Source organism: Gorilla gorilla, chromosome 12 (genome assembly GCF_029281585.2).
Source record: "Gorilla gorilla gorilla isolate KB3781 chromosome 12, NHGRI_mGorGor1-v2.1_pri, whole genome shotgun sequence".
In the NCBI taxonomy this organism is placed as follows: Eukaryota; Metazoa; Chordata; class Mammalia; order Primates; family Hominidae; genus Gorilla; species Gorilla gorilla.
The window spans coordinates 39646409-39671611 of record NC_073236.2 but is presented as its reverse complement, the minus strand read 5'-3'; the positions used below and the strand labels follow the sequence as shown (position 1 = coordinate 39671611).

General features: G+C 40.4%; 1 protein-coding gene across 50 annotated transcripts in view; it reads right to left on the bottom strand.

Moving 5' to 3' along the window:
* Positions 1-25203, bottom strand: part of MAP4K4 (mitogen-activated protein kinase kinase kinase kinase 4) — a 193605-nt gene that overhangs the window by 64329 nt on the left and 104073 nt on the right. For all 50 annotated transcript variants that reach the window (XM_063695632.1, XM_063695635.1, XM_063695646.1 and 47 more), the window contains 2 exons: positions 3394-3519; positions 2024-2134 (listed from right to left, as the gene is read on the bottom strand). In XM_063695632.1, coding sequence (XP_063551702.1) covers positions 2024-2134; positions 3394-3519 — 237 coding nt within the window. The remainder of the gene's footprint in view (positions 1-2023; positions 2135-3393; positions 3520-25203) is intronic.

Here is a 25203-nt window from a genome sequence, read left to right as displayed (position 1 = left end):
ATGAGACCTTACCTCCAGCTTATCATCCTGCTTTCTCTTTACCAAAGCCAACTCTTAGTAACCCCTATAATGAACACACACTACTGCATGACACACGAACTCTCCCTGAGGCATTTGCTTGTTTTTAGTTAATTTAAACTTTTGTCACAAGGAAAAACTCCCATTCTAGATGACATGTAGGCGAAGGAAGCTCGTGTTTCAGATGCCCAGTGAGGTGAAAAAGATTTGCTACGTCTCAAAAAGATGTTAATTCACGTACCACATTCAAGTTGGCTTAGAGACATCAAAGAACTTGGGCTTCTTTTAAATGTTACTGGAGATTACTGATGGTAAAATGGCTAAAGGTACATATTACATATGATAGGTAAACAATGCTTGCCTGGGTATAGAAACACATGTAAGTTGTCTTTGATGTCTTTGAAGGCTGAAATACATTTGATGCCTAGGACATTATGCTAAAAGCTAGTTCTCTGCTTGAGATATCACATACGGGAATTATATACAAGAAAAGTAGGGGTGTGGGTGCGTGGGTGGGGATGTGTATGGCCGGGGAGTGGGTGTTTAAAACAAAGAATAATGACAACAATTATTATTTACTGATAGGTAGCTATGTATCCACGTTACATTAGATGATTAATATACACTAACTCATTGAATTCTCCTAACAAAAGTAATTTCAAAGGGTTGGTATGTATAGATGAGGAGAAAGTAAGTCCTGAAAGTTGAATAACATAGGGTGTGTTATATAGGTAAGCAGCAGAGGTAGGACTCAAACCCAGGTCTGACTTATGCTAGTCTCCAACCACTCAACCAATGTTCTACCCTGCCTACCATGCTAAACAGTTTTAGTTATTAATAGAATAAATGCATCTGGCCCAGTACCTGACTTCCTTTACAGTAGTATAGGGCAGGAAGCTTAGTTTCCCACATTTAGGCTCTGCTTTCTATAATAGTCATAAAAGATCCTGACATTTTAATCACATTTGCAAGTGTTTATAAAAAGATGGTTCTCCTGTCACCCTACCCCACCCTCCACAACTAGTCTTCTTAGGGGAATTGCCTATTTTCAAAGACTACATAAATATCTAAATTTAAAAAAAATTAAACATTTCCCTAGGAAGTCTAGATGGCAGTTTTTAAACCTGCAATCCTCTATGAATCTTAAATATAAAAAGTGGGATAACTTTACTTATTAAAAAAATTAAAATAACTTATTAGTTACTTTAAGTTTTTTTATTAGTGGGGGAAGCATAAGAATTGGGCTTCAGTTTAACTTCATAATCTTTTCTTTTTAATGTGGTAGGTAAATGAAATGCAACCAAGTAATGTCTGTGTGTAATTCAGGGATGAAGTAGAGAGAAAAACTGTGACAGCCAAATGAAGAGACTCACTGGTAATATCCTACATGCACTGCTCAAATACGAAATCCTAGAAACCCTCTGCCTGTGCTGTCAATATGGCTTTACTACTCAAAAGAACCATTTAAAAGCTGCTAAAATAGCAGTTCAGAAACTTACTCTAAGATCATTAGCCAGCTTTTCAAATGGCTGTAAATAATATTAAACATTCGAACTTTTCTTCATAAATATTGTAACAGATTCTAGTAGCTAATGCCAAAGACTTCAAGGTGATTTTGAAAACCAGCATTCAGCACCATTAGTATTGATTTATAAGCTTATACACAGAATTCCTTTAAAAACAATAGTTGGAGATTATTTCTCTTCCCTTCCACTCTGATTTCCCTTTAACTCAAAGGAAAGCTGCCAATAGGTATGTCATGATGCCATGGAAAGTAAATTCAGAAATGCTTTTATTTAAGTCTACCTTCTTTACATACTTGCCAGAGTCAAATCATGATATAGCTTAAAATTATCAAAGCTAGCTAGATATACAGAACCCTCGGCTGTCAAAGAGAATAATCTATATAGATATAAGTAATGCAAAGAAGTACTTGGGGCTGGGAAAATGAAAACGGAAGCACAGGATCATGAGTTGGAGCACTATAGCCACCCACTTTCCTTACCCTCAGGATTTCTCTGGAGATGTAAGCGATCCAGTCTTCTTTGAGTGTGTTCCCTTTGGTGTTCTTCACAAGGTCTGTAATGGACCCAGCCCCACAGAACTCCATAACAAGCTATAGGGCAGACAAGACACCAGGTGAGCAATGTATCTTGGAGAAATTGGGAAAACCAGTTTAACCGCCATGCCCTCTCTTTTCTAAAGACCTAGAAACGTGATGCTCCTCAATAATTCATCATAATTTGGAGGCACCTAAATAACTGAAAGCTCATTTCATAGTCCAGTGTATTCGCTCCATATATTTGGTCCAGGAGACTGACAGTGTCTGGTATTCTACGGCACACCCAAGTGCAGCAATTCTGAAGTGCTCATTCTCTCTCAGAAGCACATGGGCACAGGAGGACCACTTTGCTCTTCATCACTACCCAATTATCAAATATCCGACTCAAATATTCCCTAACATTCTTTTTCATTTTACCTCAAAAACATTCTACTTTTCACATTATGATCCTCAAACTATTATATATTAACTGGGTCTAATGTGAATAAAAAATGGTATTTTTAAGCAGTTATACAATTTTTAATGCAATATTTACAGTATCTAAATGTTTGAACAATATGATCACAATGGTATGTTTAAAGTACCCAGAAAATAAACTGAATTGAACTATTCTAAAATTTTAACTATGATCTGATTTGGGCAATAATAACGGTAAATTTTTTCCCTTCTACTTAATTTTGCAAATGTTTTCTGTAATAGCCTTTTAAAAACACTGATACAAAAAGTATTAACCTATCTTCCTGCTTTATAAGTTTAAATAATGTGATAGCCACAGATCTGATGGTATCTCCAAGTCATTATCTTGAATATCAATGTGTTCAAAAAGAGGTAAGGTTGAATGTGTCAATTCCAGAAATTTCCCTGGAATTTGTTTTAACTATTATCATTAATATTATTAATAAGCTGCTGACAGAAGTTTGTTTCTTGAGATCTGTCTCTCATTTCCAAGTGGTAAGCTCAATTTACTGAGCTTTCAAATTAATTTTGTTCCCATAAATAAAGTTTTTATTGTATTGCTTTCAAGCTCCTAATTTCCTTGCTATTTGGTTACATTCCTTCTAGATGCTGCCATTTTATTCCCAAAACACAAAGTTAACTTTTTTCCATGCAATGCGAAATCAACATCAAAATAAACAACCAGCATATAGTCAACCCAGAGATACAGGCCAAGGAAGCCTTTAGAACCTGCCTGCTACTTACTGTCCCTCTTTATTGTTTTTCTTCCCCGCCCTTTCCCCCACCCCCACCCCCGCCATGCCCTTACAATTCAAGCAAATGGAATGCCCACAAATGCTCAGGAAACATCCACCTACCCAGAGTTGGTCATCATGTCCTGGAGGGCTCTTTTTGATGAAAGCACCATAATATGTTGCAATGTTTCTGTGATGAGAGTATTTCTTTAGCATATTTATCTCCAGTTTGATTTCTTCCTCTTCATCCTTATGAAAAAATAAAATGTGTGGCTACTGAATGATGTGCATGACTTTACTTCCCCCACACTACATACAATAATGAAAGGAACACAAGTTCCCCATCCTCCAGGAGCAGAGGCACATATACATTCACTTTATCCTTGTGCCAAGAACAGGAACCTTAGAGGACTCATCCTTTGAAGTGTGATTATAGGACGTGATGCATAGGAGGTAAAGACAGACACGGAGAGCCGCAGGGATAGTGCGAGGGGACTGCCCGGCCAGCTCTCCCATTAACTGTGACCTCGGGCAATGCACTCCACTTCTCTGAGCCTCGGTTTGTTCAGCTGTAAAAGTGGGACCACAAAAGGAAAATGACTGATACTATTTGAACTTATCACTTGGAAAATCTGTTTCCTTTGCAAATACAAATCATCTGGTCCATTTAAGTCCAGAAAACGTTTACCTCTAACAACCCTGCACGACAGCACCCTCTAGTGAAGCCAAGACAAAGTACTGAATACATGAACGCAGGCTGGAGGTGTAGTCTGTGACAGTGTGCTCAGCGAGAATCCACTAACCCGAAAAGAGGTTCAGCTGCGTCCAGTGGGCCCCAGTAACAAAACATCACTGAGAATGTGGTTTCAGACTTGGCTCCTCTCCTAGCATCTTGGTTTATTGAAATAAGATGAGCAGAGGAAGAAACCCAGAGTTTGTGTGAGAAGATCAGGGTGGGGAATGAAGGAAACAGATAGTGACACAAGTCTGGAAAATAAAAATAAGTTGCCCTTGTGAATGACAAAGGCTGAGAAGTCTGTGATCTCCACCTCTCTCTCTCATATAAACGTGGAGAAGACGCTGTGCACACCAGCCAGGTAGGCATTCTGTTCCTTGTTATATATACACGACACACTACCTGCAAAGAGTCAGGTTAAGGAAGATTTGTAGTTAGTACAGAATGAGGGGAAAGCAGAGTTAAAGTGAGAAAGAAGAGAAACTGTGCAGGAAAGGGAAAATCATCCTTGATCAGAAAAGCACAGTGTAAGATCGAGAGAAATCTGATGACCAGATCTCTAGAATCCCCTATACTGCATACATTTTCAAAAGGAAAAGATGACTAGTCCCCTAAAATGTCCTTACTTTTCTACACTGACACAATCATTCCACTCACAACCGATGTCCTTCTCTATCCAGGGAAGAGTAGGGGCTCTGAGTAGCCTAGACATGTGTGTACGCACATACTCACACACACAACTTGGAAGAAACCTACTTACTGCTTCAGTCTAGCACCTCTAGAACCACTCTTAAGGCCTTACAAGCCTAAAGGAAGTTTGATTTGCAAATATTATACTTTAAAATAAAAGCTGCAACATCATTAATTAGATATAAATGATAAGATCAGATGGGAAAAAAATTTTTTAAATATGAACTTCAGTTATACATTACTGCTCTAGAAAACAAATGTATAACAAGACATGTAGTCATCTTAGAATAGTAATTCTCAAGATGGCGGCTTAACAGCTTGGTTCCGAAATATAAACATTCGAGTATTATAGTACAGTCATGCACTACATAACGTTTTAGTCAACAAAGGACTGCAAATACAACAGTGAACCCATAAAATTATAAATGAAGCTGAAAAATTCCCATCACCTAGTGACACTGTTTGTGGTAAGGCTACTGTAAACTAACCTGCCGCACAGCCAGTTGTATAAAATTATTGCACATATAGTTATGTATAGTACATAATAAATGACTATGTTAGTTGTTTGTTTACAATACTTTTATTGTTTATTAAAGTGTACTCCTATTTATTTAAACAAAAAAAAGTCAACTTACAATAGCCTCAGGCAGATCCTTCAAGAGGTATCCCTAAGAAGGCATTGTTATTATAGGAGATGACAGCTCTGTGCGTGACTGCCCTTGAAGACCTTCTACTGGGACAAGATGTGGAAGTGGAAGACAGGGATACTGATGAGACTGACCATGTGCAGGCCTAAGCTAATGTGTGTGTTTCTGTCTTCATTTTTTACCAAAATGTTTAAAAAGTTAAAGAAAAAAGCTTACAAAGATATTTAAAAAGAAAATATTTTAGTACAGCAATGCAATGTTTTTTAAGCTATTACAAAAGAACCTAAAAGTTTTATAAAGTAAGAGCTACAGTAACCTAGTTAATTATTGAAGAAAGCATATTTTTTACAAATTTAGTGTATCCTAAGTGTACCATGTTTATGAAGTATATAGTAATGTCAGTACAGAATACAGAAGTGTACAGTAATGTCCTAGGCCTTCACATTCACTCACTACTCACTCACTGACTCACCCAGAGCAACCTCCAGCCCTGTAAGCTCCATTAATGGTCAGAGCTCTATGCGGAAATACCACTTTTTATCTTTTATAACATATTTTGACTATCTCTTTTCTACATTTAGATAGACAACTACTTGCTATTATTTTACAATTGCCTACACTGTTCAGTACAGTAGCATATTGTACATGTCTGCAGCCTAGGAGCACTAGGCCATACCAGATAGCCCATGTGTACCATCTAGGTTTACATAAACACACTCTGATGATGGACAACAGCAAAACTGCCTAATGAATGATGCATTTCTGAGAACGTATCCTCATGGTTAAGTGATGCACAACTATATATTCTACAGGCACACTTGTCATGTGACTTTGACAGATGACTACAAATACCGCAACAGTCACATGACCCAATACAGTTGATATAATAATTCTCATTCAAACCCTGCATATAGGAAAGTCCTACCAAATAGGTATAATTTCTATCTGAGATTTAAATATGGCCATGTTGAAAGCAGCAATGAAAAATTAGGTACTCAATACTAGATAACCATCTTAATTCTAAACAAAACCAGTGTTCAGACTAGCTAGTAAAACAACAAAACACTTCTATTTGAGACCTTGCTTCAAAGGAACTTTATTCTAAAACAGAAAAGGGTAACAATTTTTACTACATAAAACACGAATAAGCATGCCCCCAAATAAAAGTAGCCAACCTAATGCCTCAAAAGTTTTATCTTGTGCTCTCTACACACACACATCAACATGCACAGTGTAACGAGCAGTAGCGACCAGGGCTTACTGGCATGGGGCACATCGAGCCTGCTCCCTCCTGACTCACCACAACTCACTCCCAGTGGTATCTGAGGGTTTCTGAGAGGCCTCCTGACCAAGCAGTGAGTGGCCTGGGACAGCCCTAGTGAGGCTTGTCAAGACAGGCAGGCTCCTGAAAAGACTTAGCACACGGTAGTGGCCATAAACAGGCCCCATTGAAAAGGCATGTGGTGTCACTCCCAGGATAAGGTCCATGGTTAACTAAACATGTGCTCTAAAAAGCCAAACATCCCACTTTCCTTATACTGAACTGCAGCTGGGTGACCAGAAAGTGAACTAATGGTTTTTCTCCTTTTATCCAAAAGTCAGTAAATCTGTAAGGATTTGGGGTATAAAAACTACACAAAAACAAAACAACAAGGTTGAACTAGAATAGGGGAAAATCAAAATATTTATTTTAATTTTGTTCCTGTAGTAAGAACTTCATACACTAGTGAATTTTACTGGACTGTCCAGATTTGTTTCATCAATCCCACCCTTACCTTTGCCTACCTCCACTCCCTGCAGTGGCTAAACTATTTCCAGGGTCATTGTTCCCTATCACACTCTGCCAGTAGCTTTCACTTCTTGAAAGAAAGAAATGCTACCTATGATTCTCCCATGAAAGGCTTCCTGAGCAATAATTAAGAGTTATAAAATAATTCGACTAGGTTCCATTTATATTTTTTTCTTTTAGTGACACAAACCAATGTCTTCTAGGATCTAACCTGTTCACCACTGTACAAGAAAGAGACAAGAGCACTCGATATTTTCATAGTTCACTGAGTTGAAAATCAAGCAAACATTTTAGTTCTTATACTCTTAAATTCCATACTGTCCACCGGTGTGAAAACTCCCGAATAGGCACATTGGTAAATACTGTTGGCAGATTACCATGGCACCATGTATTTCACTGAATCTGAAGTGCCCCTGAATGGAGCCCAACACTATTTTATGTCATGAAACCATGAAGCACTGTCGACCATAAAGTACACACTCTAACATCTTCAAAACTGAGTTGCATCTCAGAATCAATGATTTAGAAGAACAACTAAAATATAATCAAGTCTGGCAATAGCTTTTCTAATATGACGGAAACACCGAAATATCATCCAGAAATACAGTGATCACATCAATGTCACCTGCCAGAATATTTCCCAGGTCTGAAATAGTCAAATCCTGGAAGCATACAAAAATAACTACAAAATACATTGCAGGGAAATTATATTCATCCCTCAAATTACTGTTTTAGGATAAAGTTTATATATACTTTGAACATTTCCTCTCTTGATTTTATGATTTTAAAATAGATGACTATTACACATCTTATAAAAAGGCAGTTAGCACCACTAATTGTCATTTACTGTCCAATTATGAGTGCCCACTTGGAGAAAAAAACACTAGAAATACAGAACCTGCCATGGCTTTGAGCCAGCTACAACTGGAAATCTAATTATGACTAATGCTTATTATACAGTATTTTATGTTGTCTTTAGAGTAGGGTAATAATGAATCAACTTCTGAGTTTCAGTCTCCCTTTGGGTATTAAACATATGTTTGATGGTTGCATCCCAGCACTTAAGTACATACACACATACCACCACCACCACCACTAGCAGCATCAAAAACAAACACTTCATGTGGCCTGGGAAGATACGGCAGAAAACAGACTAGGGGCCAGCTAAAACTGAAGTTTAGTAACAACAACAAATCCCATATACAAAAAGAAAGTTGAGTTGGCAAAACTACATAGAGGAAGTTTATATATTCCATGTGTCCAGGCAGAGTCCAAACTACTGTGTCCTCCATGCCCTTCTTTAGCAGGTCATAAATATAAACAAATGAAAAACAAAATCAAGAGTAACTTGAAGAGGAGAGAGAGGCCTTTTTAGTAAGGAAAAAAAGGTCCCCCTCCTGGTTACTCGAATGGTGTGGCAGCTGCTAGCCCCCACTTAGTGATTTAATGCAGCTGATGCCAATTAGCATTTTGGACTTTAACCAGTGGAAGAAAATCCTCACAGAAAAGGCCTTTGTCTCACGCTAGGACCTGACTAGGAGATGAGTTTTTAGTTGCCTTGCAGGCCGTCAGAGGGTGGGGGTGGGGTGGAGAACATCTGCATAGTAGTAATTTTCACAAGTAGCGATGGGTTTGTCATATGACAAGCCCTGCCCACTCCACCATCTGAGCACACAGGAGTGCATGGTATGAGTGTTTTGTTGTTTGTTTTTTAATGACCCCTTAAAATGCTGTTCAAACTTGTTACCTAAATTTTTTCCCATTCCATCAATGGTAGTAACTATGCGGTGAGGAGAGATGGGCAGACTTCAGATAAGCTAACTGGAATCCAAGAGGACTGGGAAATGTTCTGAGCATTTGCCAGGTGAAATGAAACCTTTCACCTGGCATACCCTCTTTACAGAATTAAAAGTAGACTCAGCGACAGCTGGATAAAAGAAAAAGGCAACTGACTGTTCACTCTATCTTTGTTAGCTGGAGAGAGGACTGATAAAATGAGATATACAAATATCTCTGGAAGATTTCAGCACCAAAATGTACAAATGAATATACACTTAGAATGAAAATATCTGTTTTTAAAAAACAGTTTACAAGTTTTTGTCAACTACTACTGAACCTTTTCTTTATGTGACTGTGAACGGGTAGAAAAATGAGAACAGATCACTTTTTACCTGGTAAATCCCACTACATCTAAGAGTATTATTCAGTACCACACCAATGAAACCAGCACAGAATTAATCAAATTTATTTTTTATTTTTTGGCCTCAAATAGGCACATCACATTACAACTTAAATTCACTGACTAGTCAACTAAACACAGATGAATATAACTACACAGGAAAGATTCCAGAACAAAATTAAGGCTATAGGATCTGATCAAAAGGAAGAAATTACATGTTACTTAAAATTAATCCGCACCCCCAAGATCAATCAGTCTCAATAAAAACCGACGGAAAAATTACAAACTTAACAGGCTGCTCAATAAAAAAACACTGTCTTCAGCACATTTCAAACAAAAACACAACGCATCCTCTTTCTAGTTCTGCTACTGAACCAATGAGCTAGTTCTGGGATTCCAAACCCAGCATGCAATGGCCTGAAGCCCTGGACCCGCCCTCTTCTCCATGGAAAGCACAACATAGAACTTTTACTACACACAGCAAAGCCCCCAGCGCGCCCTCTGGATCCCCTCCATCTTCTACAAAGTGCCACCTGCTGAATCTTTCAATGAGACTGCACTACTCAGCTGGTATCTAAAAATAATGTGATATAGAAGACAACTACACAATGACACCATTCACCTAGATGGATGGGGGTGGGGAGGACTTCAGATGGTGAATTAGTTCATTCTGTTTTCTTCTACATCAGTTGCCCATCAACAACTTTGGAAGACTGATGCTTGCCTGAATGACCCACAAGGAGGACAAAATACACGTCTGACAAACCCCCACCAAAAAGCACCACATGGCAAATAACGAATATGGCGATCTTACTCAAACAATAAATGCAAATAAGATCACTATTTCCTCCAGGATCTAAAAGAAACTATTAGATCTTTCCAAAGCTTCATGTCATCAACACCCAGGAATCCTGACAGTTGACCTCGTCGAGCCCCAATCTATAGACAAAATACCATGGGTACAAGTGTCTTCAATAATATACTTGAAATAGTTCATATTAGTCCTTAGTTTAAATGAATGCATTGAGGAGGAGGGGAGAAATGCTACCGAATATTACCTCTAGATTATAGCCCAATTTTCTACAACTGTCATATACTATTTTCCTAATTTGGAAAAAAAAAATAAGAGTTTAGGATAGAAAAGTTTGGCCCCCAAAGAATTCAAAATGAGCTTTCCGGCAACTCACACAGTCCATCTCCTTCTGTCCTTGGACTGAGGGTCCTCTCCCCTCCTTGCTGCTCGAGGGTCACTGCCAGTTTCCCTGTTGGGCCACTGAAACCAATAGTCAGTTGTGCAGGGAGGCCTAGGAGAGCCTGAAGAACTAGAGGCTGGCTGTTTAAACTGCCTTCAACTGGGTCAGTGGCACCACTCTGACCTTAGCCTCATGGTCATTTCTTCCTGTTTACTATGATGTACAAATCCAGACCCTCAACTTCTTAGTATCGGCTCTTTCCAGACTTAAGTCATTCCCGGAGCAAAAGGAGAAGGTAGGTGGAGCACTCATCATCCACTGTCTTCACTTTCCTGGCCTGCCAAAGGTCCCTTGAGGAGAATCTTGCCTCAGTCTATTCATACCTCTCCCTAACCCAGTGGCAAACTCCATGAAGCTTCCCATAGCGCAAGGGGAGAAAGAATACAATACACATTGAATAGAGTGTTGTCTAAAACCCTAAAAACAGGTCCAAGAAAGGAATGGCAACAAGGAGTACAGCTCTAAAGGAGGGTGTGATAAGCAATAGTGTTTCTGCACTTCATGCTGGATTCATCCATGCACTCACAGGCACCAGAGCTCGTGCTTACATATTTGACAAAATGTGTCTTCAGTAAAAAAGAATGAAGGGAACTTTGGCTCCTGGCCAAAATAAAGTATCAAGGACAGATGATTTATCCTCCCACCTGAACAACTAAAATTAGCCAAAATATACGAAAGCGCTTAGAAGAGACTTCAGGCCATAAGGGCAGTGACCCTGAGAGTTGGGAAACACATGCAGACTCCAGCTTACTGCCCTGAGAAGGACTCCAAGCTGCAGCAAAGGGAAAGGAAACCCAAATGGCGCCCAGGGGAGTCTCTGAGTTGAGGAGACAGAACTAAGTCTGGGGAGGCCACAGCCGCTGCAGCTGCAGTCGCAGGACAGAATACCAGAAAGGAAACAGGTGCACAGAGAGCAAGCAATTCCCCCTAGAAGACTCAGTAGCACACTATCAACACATCCCCGTGCGGAAACCACCTGAGGTAAGGGAAAGAGCCTGATCCCGAAGGATTCCTCGGAATACTACCCAGTGCTCAAAGGGTTGGGAAGCAGTGCCTCCTGCCGTTGGCTAGATTGGAAAAACTCATCATTCACAGGACTCAGAAGACTCTGGCCTCGATAGTGGGGCCAAATAAGCCTAGACTACATGATGTGACAATCCCAAAATCAAATCTTCAAAGGATCAAATTGTTCCCAAGAACTAGCTTCATCCCAGAACAAAGGTCAAGTATGTTATAAAAAATACAAAATATCCAGTACCCAATAAGGTAAAATTAACAATGTCTGGAATCTAACTAAAAATTACCAGGCATGCAAAGAAGCTGGACCATACACATACGAGAGAGAGGGGGAAAGAGAATTATCTGAAACTAACCCAGGAATAACACTGATCACAGAATTCAAAGATTTAAAAAAAACTTAACAAAAGCTACAACCTACACCTCTATTGGTATAAACTATTATGTCTGTTGGGCATCTACCCATGAAGGAACCTGACACCCAATTTGCTTTTTATGGTCCATTAAATTAGAACCCAGTGCATTTAAAAAGCAACAACTTGGACTTACAGATGTTTCAGTCCTTCAACCAGAGTGGCAGAGTAAAAGACCCACATTATCATACAGGTCATCTGTTCCTACTTTCCCATCAACAGAAGAATATAATCATAATTTTAAAAAAAATTAAGTCATGCATACAAAAAACTGTCTACAAAAATGATGTTCGAAATCAACTTACTTTTCATCCAATCATTTAAGTAATTTTTGTTTGATCTCAATTGCTATAAACAACTTATTGGTTTATGTGCTAATCAAAGTATTGGCTGTCAAAATGAAGCTAGTAACTACTCCACAGACCCTACTTGGAGAAGCACTGACTTCAGAGGGCAGGGCCAACGGCTAGTATTTACACAGCTCAGTGACTTTCTAACTTTGACCTTGAGGACATTAGAAGCAAAGCCCCAATTTCTGATATGTTTCATGGTTTACCTTACCTTTTCCCTCATTCTTCCTGTCTCCTCCACTTTCACTTCTTAAGCTACCCCAACTCCTGCTTATGTATTATTTTCATATGTTTCATGAATCACCACAGTACATGAGTAGAAAAAAGGAAGATAAAATAAAAACAATGATCACCTGGAGAAAAGCAGTGAACTCTTTCCTTGGAAAGCTATCTTTCAAATGTCATGATATTAAACCAAAATCACCTTGGCTCTTGATGCTCCCTGGAAAATGGAAATTTGCTATAGTCTGCCAATATGGTAACAAGGAAAAAAGCCTTAGTTTCCATGTGTGTACACTACCATTTTGTTACTTTCAAATAATTATCTTCATTGTGGATAATTTGCAAATCTGGAAAGGGATCCTGTCTTTATTATGAAATGGCATTTTCCACTTCAAATACAACTAAGTGACCTCTGTATCACAGCTCACATGCATGGAGAAGTCTCTGGAAGAGCCTCATGGGAACCACATATGAAGAACCATTCCCTTAGCTCTAAGAATTCAAAGATGCTTTCCACAGAAGTTACTCAAAAAGACCATGAATAAGTGTCACAGACTTGGGTAAAATAGAAAATAGAATCAAGGTATTTTAATTCCTAATAGACATCCTTCATTTAAAAAAATTTAGGTGACAAAATTCAGGGATAAGCATACATTTGGCTATGTCATACTGCATCTACTCACATTCTCTGCAGAAAATGTGACAGCATGTATCTGGAGGTCACTCAACACTTCTCACAGCTTCTCACCTGTGTGAATCATTTCCTAATACTGGGGTGTGGAAGAAAACTGTAGGGTGGCACCAGTCATCATGCCTTCAATAATTAAATATCACCTCCCTACTTTTCAATCCTAACTAGGAAAATAATTTGATGTCTCTCCCTCTCAATTTTCTCTACTTCTTAGAAAGATATCAAACCATCTAATGGGAGACAATGAGAGAAACACAAAATCAAAAGCTTCAAAGTCCCAATGGAAAAACTACTACACTTGACCAAGATCTGAGGAAATCTGACTCTACAGGGCTACCATCTGCATTATACTAGTTATTCAAACCGACCTTAACTAAACCCAAGGAGAAGTTTTGCTCTGAACCAAACCAGTATATTCAGTTCTAGCCCATGATGTAAGTGGTCCTTATGGGGAAAATCTTGTTGGATGCTTTATACTCCACCACCACAGAAACTCATAAAAATGTGTCCCATATCCTCTCTTCCAAACAACAATCAGCAATGTATGTCCTAACTATGTACGTCATTACCTGTGTTCATACAAGATAATGATAAACTGCAAGTGCCTCTCTTGGAAAAATGTGAAAAGATGCCAAAAATTCACAGATACCAAAAAGACTGAGGGAGAAGACAACCAATGATCTTCAATATGTGATTAAATTGGAAATAATACAAACAGCTGCTAAGACTGGCACTGCTCAACTGTGTCCCAGAGCACTGAGGAGAGTGACCACCACGGGCACTCACACTGCTGCAGGTCCCGGCTACAGCTCCTTTTTTAGTGTTTTCGTTCTGACACATGCTCTGAACACAATACATATTACTACTGACATTGAGTACCATTTGTATTTTATCAGAAAATAATTTTTCTCTTGAATGTAATTTTAAAAGATTATTGTTGAAAATACAAATTTTATTATATACAGGAAAAAAAAGTGTTTCCATTACATAAACCTCTAACTTCATAGTGGAAGTCAATAATATAGGATTAATGTAATCCAATTTATTTATTTATTTATTTTGAGATGAAATCTCACTCTTTCACCCAGGCCGGGGCTACCTTGGCTAACTGCAAGCTCCGCCTCCCGGGTTCACGCCATTCTCCTGCCTCAGCCTCCCGAGTAGCTGGGACTACAGGCACCCGCCACCGTGCCCAGCTAATCTTTTGTATTTTTAGTAGAGACAGGGTTTCACCATGTGTTAGCCAGGATGGTCTCGATCTCCTGACCTCGTGATCCGCCCACCTCAGCCTCCCAAAGTGCTGGGATTACAGGCGTGAGCCACCACGCCCGGCCAACGTAATCCAATTTAAATAGGCAAACACAGTTTCCTCAAATTTAGAAGACAAGTTGGTGCTATTTTATCTCGCACTTAACCTCTTTTACTTAAGTAGCTTCCCCTAGCATCCCACCACCCCATCCAGCACCATAAGCACACTGTATGGCAATTATCTACAGCAAAGATGCACATTTTTAAAAACAATCACCAGAAAGATACTCTAAGTCATTAGCAATTTTTTTTTTTTGCTATTAATCATTTTATATAGAACTTTAAGGCAGTCTACTACCTACACATTTCATAAAGCTGTAGTAAGTCATTTTGGTCTTAAAACAGTTCATTAACTTGCCATTGTGTTCCTTAATCTTTACTCCATCTATCTGCAAGTACACAGGGACACACACGCGTGCTGTGAGGAGGTGGACTGGAGGCTGCAGGAGTCGCTGGACGAAAGACATGAAAAGAAGGCCTCGAGACACTGCAGATGTCCTCCATCTGCGAAGAGTCAAACAACATCACTCCCTAAAGAACAACACAGTCCTCCCTGTCTTGTGATCATCATCTCCCTGTACTCTGAATGGCTATGAAGCAAAACACATGCAAAGTCTGCATGGAGTCCCCTGAGTCAGTCTGGGTAACTTGAAGCAATTGTTTTAAAACTAGAATTCTCATGGGGTGGCAGGAAAAAGAACGGAGTTGTCAGAATAAAGGAGGACCATAAACTACCACACACCTATCTTGAATACAATGAGGGAACTAAATTTCTGCACAAAAGAAAAAGTAAACGTATTGTTGTCATGAAAACACATACAAAGTCTCTCAAGTGGTAGGTACCTCCTCCTCCAAGAGTGTGTATTGACTTACAGAGATAAAGACAAAAACTTAAATCAGTTAAAATTACACAAATAAATGTCTCCAGTGAAGACCCTGAAAGGCCATTTACCAGCCCAAATTCACAAGCACAAAGGATATTACCATGTTGGAACCTGCCCAACTTATCCAGCTCCAACCAACAATACCAACCGCCAAATTTACCATCTGCTGTTACCCAAAAAAATGAAGGTCAGTAAGTTGCCATGCCACTTTCCTTGGCAGATTTTAACAAGTGCCCCAACCACATGCCCATCCATTGGTATAAATGCATTCAGTAAGCATGAACTGTGGGCCCACTTCATAGCAAACACCATGTGGGGCACCGGCAAGAGCAAGCAGGGGCAGGACAGGGAGAGAGATGGCTCATCAAAGAGACACATGGACCAATGCAGATACAGAGGCAGACAGAGCACAGGGACAAGGAAATGCAGAGAGAAGGGGAGTCAACACCTGGGAGGGTGAGCTTGGGCAGCTGTCAAGGAGGAGCCAACAAACCTGGGTAGAGCCGTAGAGCCAGCATAAAAGAAACCAGACAAGGAATGACACTATACAGAATGAAGCCAGGAAACCCACGGGCCAGCAAAACTACTTTCCCATTCTTTTTTTTTTTTTTTTTTTTTTTTTTTGAGACACAGTCTCACTCTGTCGCCATGCTGGAATGCAGTGGCGCAAATCTCGGCTCACTGCAACCTCTGCCTCCTGGGTTCAAGTGATTCTCCTGCCTCAGCTTCCCGAGTAGCTGGGACTACAGGCACCCGCCACCACGCCCGGCTAATTTTTGTATTTTTGTAGAGACCGGGTTTCACCATGTTGGGCAGGATGGTCTCGATCTCTTGACCTCGTGACCCACCCGCCTCGGCCTCCCAAAGTGCTGGGATTACAGGTGTGAGCCACCTCGCCCGACCCTACTTTCACATTCTTGAGCCTAGACTAACTAAACTTAATAAAACAAAATAAGTCTGTTAAAAGAAATCAAGAAAATGCCCTCGTTTCCTGCCAGGCTCAGTATAAATTGGCAGCCTCACATCAGAATCTATCAGCAGTGTGCATAAGGCACCGTCTTGTGCATGGATGCTTATAGACTTGTGCACATTCAACAGCTAGTGTTTCTACTGAATAGTAAGCCTTGGACAAAAAACTGGCACAGAAGAATACTGTAACCTATGCTTGCAGAATTAATTGGGTTTATCAGTTTTTCTAACTAAAAATAGACACAGAATGGGGAAAATAATGAATTTAAAACTTAAGGTTCTGTAAGTCTTAGAACCTTTAAAAAGAAAACCTCAAAACTAAAAGGAAAAAAAGATATGCCTCTTGAGAGCCCAGAGTAAATAATGGGTTAATTTGGGGCTTGCTATTCAGAGATAAGATCCTTCAGTGGTAAATTTCACTGAAGACATCTTTAATTACTTGGGGGGGAAAAAATCATAAAACTTGAGGGATACAGTAAGTAACAAATCCTGGAGACCTTTGTGCTTTTAAATGGTATTGTGAATTTTTTCAGATATTATAAAAATAAGAGCCAATCTAGGCAGACTCTCACCAAGTCCAATGCAAGAGGCTGATGATGTTACTTATATATTAATTATGGGTACAAATTAATTATAACAAATTCATAATATATAATGCAAATATAATACATAAATTCATATAAATTATCATTAAACAGGCATAGTAATTACCTGTATTTAAAAAAAACATGGAATCTTCTCTATAAACATCCCTTAAAAAATATACAGGAGATGCTGAGGAATGTATCTTAGACACAGCAATCCTTGAAAGATTTGATTCAAACCAAATTCACCCCAATGGTTTAGCCAAAGGGTTCCCTCCTGTTTTTGCTACCTATTATACCAAACCAGCCATTTCCTTCACTTAAAATGAAGAAAATTAGCATATCCATGGCATGTGATGTACTAGCACCAGACTAAGTGATACAAGTACACACCCAATTAGACAATGAGTCTTCCAATACACTGAACTCTGGGTCAGCATAGAAAATCATGTTGGGCTTTTAAATCACTTATGTGTTCATGTCAAGTAAGTATACTTGGCATTATCCCATTATGCACTAAATGATTTGCATACAGTTGCAGGAGAGAGAACTACATCTTTAGACCAGATGTTTTTGAAGATGGTGCTGCCAAGCACACACAGAAATTGCACAGCTGTGTCCATCAACCACAGACACAATGTCACAGTCCAGCTTTGAGAGAGGCTAAGCAGCCAGCCATCTTCCTCCCAAACAAACAAAGCAACAGATGCTGAAGATGATATAATAAAGAAGTACTGGGGCTGAACCACCTTAACTAAGCAACTGATGGAATATTTGAGTCAAGTTATCAAAAACAAGCAGTTTATTGAGAGGTTTCAAATAGTACTTAGGTTTTAAAAAGTCATCAGGCCTTTTCTAAAGTCATCAGGCCTTTTCTAAGTAATATGCTGCTTCCTTTCCCTAACTTCAGTTTTATTTATATTCAGATGAGTTAAAGTAATAAAGACAATGACAAATATTTTATCAGTTAAGAAGCATCTATCAGGGAAAATATATCGATTAAACCACCATATGTATGGTGGTGATTAGCATCCACTTTTCAAGATCTTGTAAGCTAACAACAACAAAAAAAAAACTAAGAATAAAAAGTTGTTGTTCAGACAGACAATATTATGAAGTTATTTACAGTGGCCTGTTCTTCAGTAATTTACAATCTAAACGCCACATTGTCCAAAGTGTATGGACAGGAAAAAAAAATCACTACATGAAAATAACGTATATACGCGCTATATACAAGCTCAAAGTTGTAGAGGTGTACCATGAAGTGGTGACTAGAAAAAAGTTACACGAAGTATGTAGTTGAGACTAAACAAGATTAAGGAATTCACCATCTGAATTATTCAGGAGAAATCTTTCTAAAATAAATAAATAAATACAAACTCATTTTTAAACTAAACGCAGCCACACATATAAACACATTTGACTGGGGGCTTTCCTTGAGTGACCGGCAGCCATAAGAAATAGCTTTACTCTGCAAAGACTGGAAATACACCAAAACGTCGAGGGGGTGAGACTGTAAGAAAATATTTTTCCACTTTCCAGTTTTCTAGATGAGTACATTATTTTACTGTTAGAGAAAAAAGCCTTTCCATCATTTAAAAAATAACTTTACACACACACAATGAAACTAAAAAAATACACATTAATGCTTTAACAGGAGTTAAGCCAAGGTGATGGAATTATGAGTGTAATTTTTTTCATCTTTTTACTTCTCTATATTTTATCCCTGGAATATTTATATTTCATAGAAAGTAAAAATTAAGAAATATAATTTTAAATGTCACTTAAATTTTTTGTTCCAGCAGCTTCACTGAGCTGTAATTTATAAATCATAAAATTCACCACTGTAGGTATACTAAACGGGGTGGGGGGGGGGCGGTGAGGGTGGTGTAACAGGGGGAATACATTTTAATTTTCTTATCATCCTGATAAGCAGAAGTAACCAGTAAAGTCAAAGGGCCAAAAAGCCTTGAACTTTTAAACTAGCATAAAGAGAACAGTTAAGAAAACATTCACCATCCAGCACGACCTCACTTGAAGCAGCAAGAATCCATGAATTCTTCGGTGTTAGAGCCAGGAGCTGCCCACAGCCATAGGCTCTGTGGCTATAAGGAAGACGCAGGGTCCCTCACTTGCACAAACCAGCAATTCCTCTGTGTAGGGCCCTGGGCACAAGCTGCACACAGGCAGCACCACACCACAAAGCCCTCATCTTCAGTTACCCTGCTCTGCCAGCAAGGTAAGGAGCCATGGGCATTCTTCTCCCCATCCTCCTAATGGATAAAATAAAAACAAGGGAAACAACCAGAACTGATGGTCATTTGTAAGGCAATGAAAAATGGGCTTATCCTGAAGAAAACTTCCGTTGTTGGGCTTCACTGTGAAGAAGCATCTTTGGTGATACAGTTTGGGTATGTTTCCCGGCTCAAATCTCAGGTCAAATTGTAATCCCCAATGTTGGAGGTAGGGCCTGGAGGTAACTAGATCATGGAGTGGGTTTCTCATGAATGGTTTAGCACCACCCCTCTTGATACCGTCCTTGCGACAGTGAGGGAGTTCTCATGAGATCTGGTCATTTAAAGAGATCTGGTTGTTTAAAAGTGTGTAAAGCGCTCCTTCCCTCGTTCCCTCCTTCCTTCCCTCCCCCTCCCCCACTCTTTCTTTCTCTATCTTGCTCCTGCTTCTACCATGTAAGATGCTTGCTCCCCTTTGCCTTCCAACATGACTGGAAGCTTCCTGAGGCCTCTCCAAAAGCAGAAGCCACTATGTTTCCTGCACATCCTGTAGAACCATGAGTCAATTAAACCTCTTTATAAATTACCCAGTCTCAGGTATTTCTTTAGAGCAATGTGAGAAAGGACTAATACAGAAAAGCATCTTTGGTCATGTGGGTTACCATCAGTCTAGGAACTAATGAGACAGAAATGGCACTTACCCTAACATCCCCCACCCCACCCTATCAACTATGATGTCATTATAAAGCACTTTCTGTGAAGGTAGTCAGTTCCTCAAATCATCATACAGGAGTGCCATGTTGGGCTAAAATACAGGTGACATGTCCAGGAGCAGTGGCTCATGCCTATAATCTTAGCACTCTGGGAGGCCGAGGCAGGAGGACTGCGTGAGCCCTTGAGCCCAGGAGTTTTGAGACTAGCCTGGGCAATATAGTGAGACCCTGTCTCTAAAAAAAATTAAAAAATAAAAAAATTAGCCAGGTGTGGTGGCACACACCTATAGCCCCAGCTACTCAAGAGGCCGAAGTGGGATAACTGTGAGTCCAAGAGTTCCAGGCTGCAGTGAGCTGTTATCAAACCACTGCACTCTAGCCTGGGTGACAAGAGTGAGACAGACACTGGTCTCAAAAAAAAAGAAAAGAATAAAAAGAAGGGTAAAAGAAAGAACTGAAAAAGGCTGCAGAAGCTATGAGCCAACACTATTCCACACGTGCCCAACCACACAGAATCGCCAGGACCAGCCAGGCCCAGGGAGATGTGCTGCTTTAACTGTAGTTCCAAATTTTAATCTCTTCTATCTCAATGGCCTTCTTCCTCCTTTCCCTTTTGAAGAAAAACATCTGTATAGTCACTTTCCAAATCAACAGTTTTCTTCTGCTTTCTAAACAACTTAAGGAGGAAAAAATAACCAGGCAGTCTTCTTCAGTTCTAGCTTCAGGGGGAGAAAAATCCAGCATCTTCAGTAAGTGAACAAAAGTGAGTTCACCGGGCACATTAAAAGTTAAACAGCTGAGGCCGGACACAGTGGCTCACGCCTGCAATCCCAGCACTTTGGGAAGCCAAGGCGGGCGGATCACGAGGTCAGGAGTTCGACACCAGCCTGGCCAATATGATGAAACCCCGTCTCTACTAAAAATATATATAAAAATAAGCTGGGCGCGGTGGCACATGCCTGTAGTCCCAGCTCCCAGGGAGGCTGAGGCAGAAGAAATGCTTGAACCCGGGAGGTGGAGGTTGCAGTGAGCCGTGATCGTGCCACTGCACTCCAGCCTGGGTGACAGAGCGAGATTCCGTCTCAAAAAAAAAAAAAAGTGAAACAGCTGAAATGAAGGCATTCACTCTTTTCTTGTATAAATGCCTTCCCCCTCACTCATTCACGAAAGAAAGATCCCCAAGGGGCCTGGGGGAAAGATGACTCATCACCAGGAAATACCACCTAACTACAGATTCCCTCAACCTAGCAGTTACTGCTGTTATTGTTGCTTTCCTAGGCATGACAAAATGTCATATCAAAGACCTTGTTTTTAAAACATCCTTCTCATTAAAAATAGGAATGAGTAGAACTTAAGAGATTTCTTTCTTCATGATCTGTAAGAGACAAAGTAGGGACAGGAGCAGGGTATGGTGGGTGGGGTGGGGCAAGAACGCAGGCTTGCTTGGAATTTTATTTATTTGGCTGTGTCTCCCTATCTTTATTCCACCCCAAACCTACACCACCTTAAGGGAGCAGGGGGAGGACATGCTGCAAGTGCAGCAAAGTCGGTAGGAAAGTAGACAACCTTGGAAATAGGGTGAGAAGGAAGCAGCAGTGAGACACAGGCCAAACAAGAATCCCAAGGAGTGCTGCACAAATTCTTTGCAGAAGACCTGTAGCAGTTGGGAAAGCTGTGTAAGCCAACAAAGATAGCAGAGAGTAAAGTTCCCAAGTCATCACATGCCAGCAACGTCATCTACTCTTTCTCAGGACTCTTGCAGTTAAGATAATTCAATTAAATCAGAAAATAAGTGGATATTTAACCATGCCCAAACTATGAGAAATACAGACGTGAATATTTTCCCTATAACCTGCACCTCAGCATCTCTTATCCATCACAGAATTTCCTAGACTAGGTAAATTCCCTTCTATCTCTGCAGCAATTCAATTCAGCACCTGCCTCATAACCAGTATTATATCAACAGCAGGAATATATTCACTTGGATGTTAGTGGGACACCACAGAATACTAAAAGCAATGAGAATAAATGAGCTCTCCCTATAAGCAGCCATATGGGTGGACCTCACAAACATAATGCTAACTGAAAGAAGCCAGACACAGAGTACCGTATGGTTCCATTTATATCAAGAACAGACACAGGCAAAAGTAATATGTGGTGAGAGAAGTCAGGACAGTGTCACCCTTGCATGGAACAGTTAGTGACTGCAAGGGGCATATGAGGACACTCCTGGGGTACTGGCAAAGTTCTGTTTCTTGATCTAGGTGCTGGTCCATTGAAGGGTTATGTACAGTTTTTGGAAATTTACTGAGTTTATAATTTGTGTACTTTTCTGTATGCATGCTTCACTTGAATAAAAAGGTCAAAATATTATCACAATTTTTTTTTTTTTTTTTTTTTTTTGAGCTGGAGTCTCGCCCTGTCACCCAGGCTGGAGTGCATGGTGCGATCTCAGCTCACTGCAACCTCCGCCTCCTGGGTTCGAGCGATTCTCCTGCCTCAGCCTCCCGAGTAGCTGGGATTACAGTCACGCGCCACCACACTCGGCCAACTTTTGTATCTTTAGTAGAGACAGGGTTTCAACACGTTGGCCAGGCTGGCCTCCTGACTTCATGATCCAACCACCTTGGCTTCCCAAGGTGCTGGGATTACAGGCGTAAGCCACCGCACCCGGCCCAAAATATAAAAATTTAAGAGCTACTGAGGGTTGCATATATGAAGACACTTCTCCTGAATTCAGTGTTCATATAGACAAAGGCAAGTAAACGCAGCTACCCTCGAGAACTGGTTTCCCAAGACCTGTCAGCCACAATGCTACAGCACAGGTATGTTAAGGAGAGAAAAAAAGTGTCTGGGAATGTCTAGACATAAAAGAAACACGGGTAAAGGAAAACTGGCACAAGGTTCCTGTGCTCAGAGAAAAGCCCCCTGGACACGCTGGGGACTTCAGAGCCCCAAGGACATCATGATAACCATCAGATAACTGACAGACAGTGGCAGTCCCGTTTCAGAGGTGGGTTTCCATCTAGGCAGAATTTGCACTCAGACTTGGAGACCAATCAGCACCTTAGAGTACCAGGGAGAGGAGTCAGAAATAAAATTCTTTCACCCCACCATGAAATCATTTTCATAGTTCTAAACATCACCTAAAACCTCTAACACGTACTGAACTACATATAATGCCCAAGGTTCAACGGGACAATTGTTTTGCAATTAAAACAAATTGCAAAACAATTTGCAAGCTTGGGAGCAGGATTACAGCCAAAATGTAATCTGGGTTCCCTGTTAGTGCACAGAGTTAAAAATCAAGGGAGAGAGTCTGACCTGTGGCACAGATGTTGCAGGCTAACGTGGAACAATAGAACAGACGGGCTGTTCATTCACCAGAAGGCAGCTTTCTAAGGGGATTTTCTGCCCTTGGAGCAGAGAGCCTGGCTTCCCGCAATGTTGAGGCCATTTATGGATTAACAGTGCACTACAATGTGGCAAGTTTGGATGCTAAAAACCCAGCCCATCAACTAGCTGGCTCCCTAATCCCATTTTAGATCAAACCCACAGAAGTCAACTCTTCTTTTCTGTAAGGTTAGTAAAAAAGTCAGAATAACTAGGAGATAAAAATGTCTCACCAAAAATGTCTTTCCTTCTGTCAGGGTATTATGCTAATGGTAGTGAAGGGGGGGTCCGTTTCTCTAACTAAACAATCAGAGCTTTTATTCTAAAAATGATTCCACTGTCATATAAATGTTTAAGATCCTGTGTATGTTGCTACTATAGATTTTCACGAGACGTTGACAGACTAATAAAACAAGCAATTCCAGAAAGCTTTATCATATGGACAGGTTAGGCTAGAATTAGGCTTTACCATACGGACAAATTAGGCTAGAATTTATACCCCAGTCCTATGAAGAGAATGTAAACTGGAAAGCAGTTATTGGAACTAAATTCAGGAGGCAAAAAAAAGGGCAGGGGTGCTAAAGAGATCCTTTTAAAAGACTTCACCATTTTAAGTGTTTCAAAGGAATGGACACAGGTTATCTAAAACCTTCTTTCCAACTGTATTGCTTCATTTTACCACATCTCAAAGGGCATGTCACTATATAATTAAAAGACAATCCAAACTGTTTAATCATCAAATAGTTTCATGGCCTGTGCACACAGACACAGACAGACACACACACAAACACACATACACATACACACACACACACACACACATCATCATCAACCAAGCATATGTAACTTACTTGAGTTTTGGGTTTTTTACATAAAAAGAAGGGGAGGCACTGTTCATTCAACAGTGTTTACTAAATGCCTACTATATGCTAGGCACTGAATTCGCACACTGGATGAAACATCACTAAAAAAACTGGCCATGCTCAGTGGCTGACGCCTGTAACCCCAGCACTTTGGGAGGCTGAGGTGGGCGGATCACCTGAGGTCAGTAGTTCGAGACCAGCCTGGCCAACATGGTGAAACCCCATCTCTACTAAAAATACAAAAATTAGCTGGGCATGGTGGTAGACGCCTGTAATCCCAGCTACTCGGGAGGCTGAGGCTGAAGAATCACTTGAACCCAGGAGGCAGAGGTTGCAGTGAGCAGAGATCACGTCATTGCAAGCCAGCCTCGGTGACAAGAGCAAAACTCCATCTCAAAAAAAAAAAAAAAAAAAAAAAACAGACAAAGATCATTGTCACTATGTATGGAGGTTATATTCTTGGGAGACAGGCGGTTAGTGGCATGGTGGAGGCACTGATATACATTAAGTAGAATAAATATGCCAGTTATATACGGTGACATAGAACAGGGCAAGAGCTTTAGGAGTAGGAAGAGGCCATTTGCTGTGTCAAGACATGAAGAAGGTGTGGGAGTGAGCTGGGCAGCCATGAGGGAGTGGCATTCCAGGCACAATGAACAAACAGCAAGTGACAGGTCTCTGGGCGGGATCAGGCGAGCAGGGTGGAGAAACAGTGAACAGGCCTGTGTGCTTGGAGTGACTGTGTAGAAGGAGGAGAGGAGGGCTGGGAGGGCAATCAAGTAGGGCCCTGTCATGTCAGCCACTGTTAAGAACCCGTACTTTTACTCTGAGCTAAGAAAGCAGCCTATGAAAGACTCTATTCTGACTTTGTTTCCCAAGCTTCAGTCAGCTGCTACAGTGAGAAGTGACTGGAGAACAAGCATGGAGGCAGGAGGCTCGTGATAGAGGCTATAGTAGAAATCTAAGCAACAGAGGGTAGCAGCCAAAACCAGAGGGGC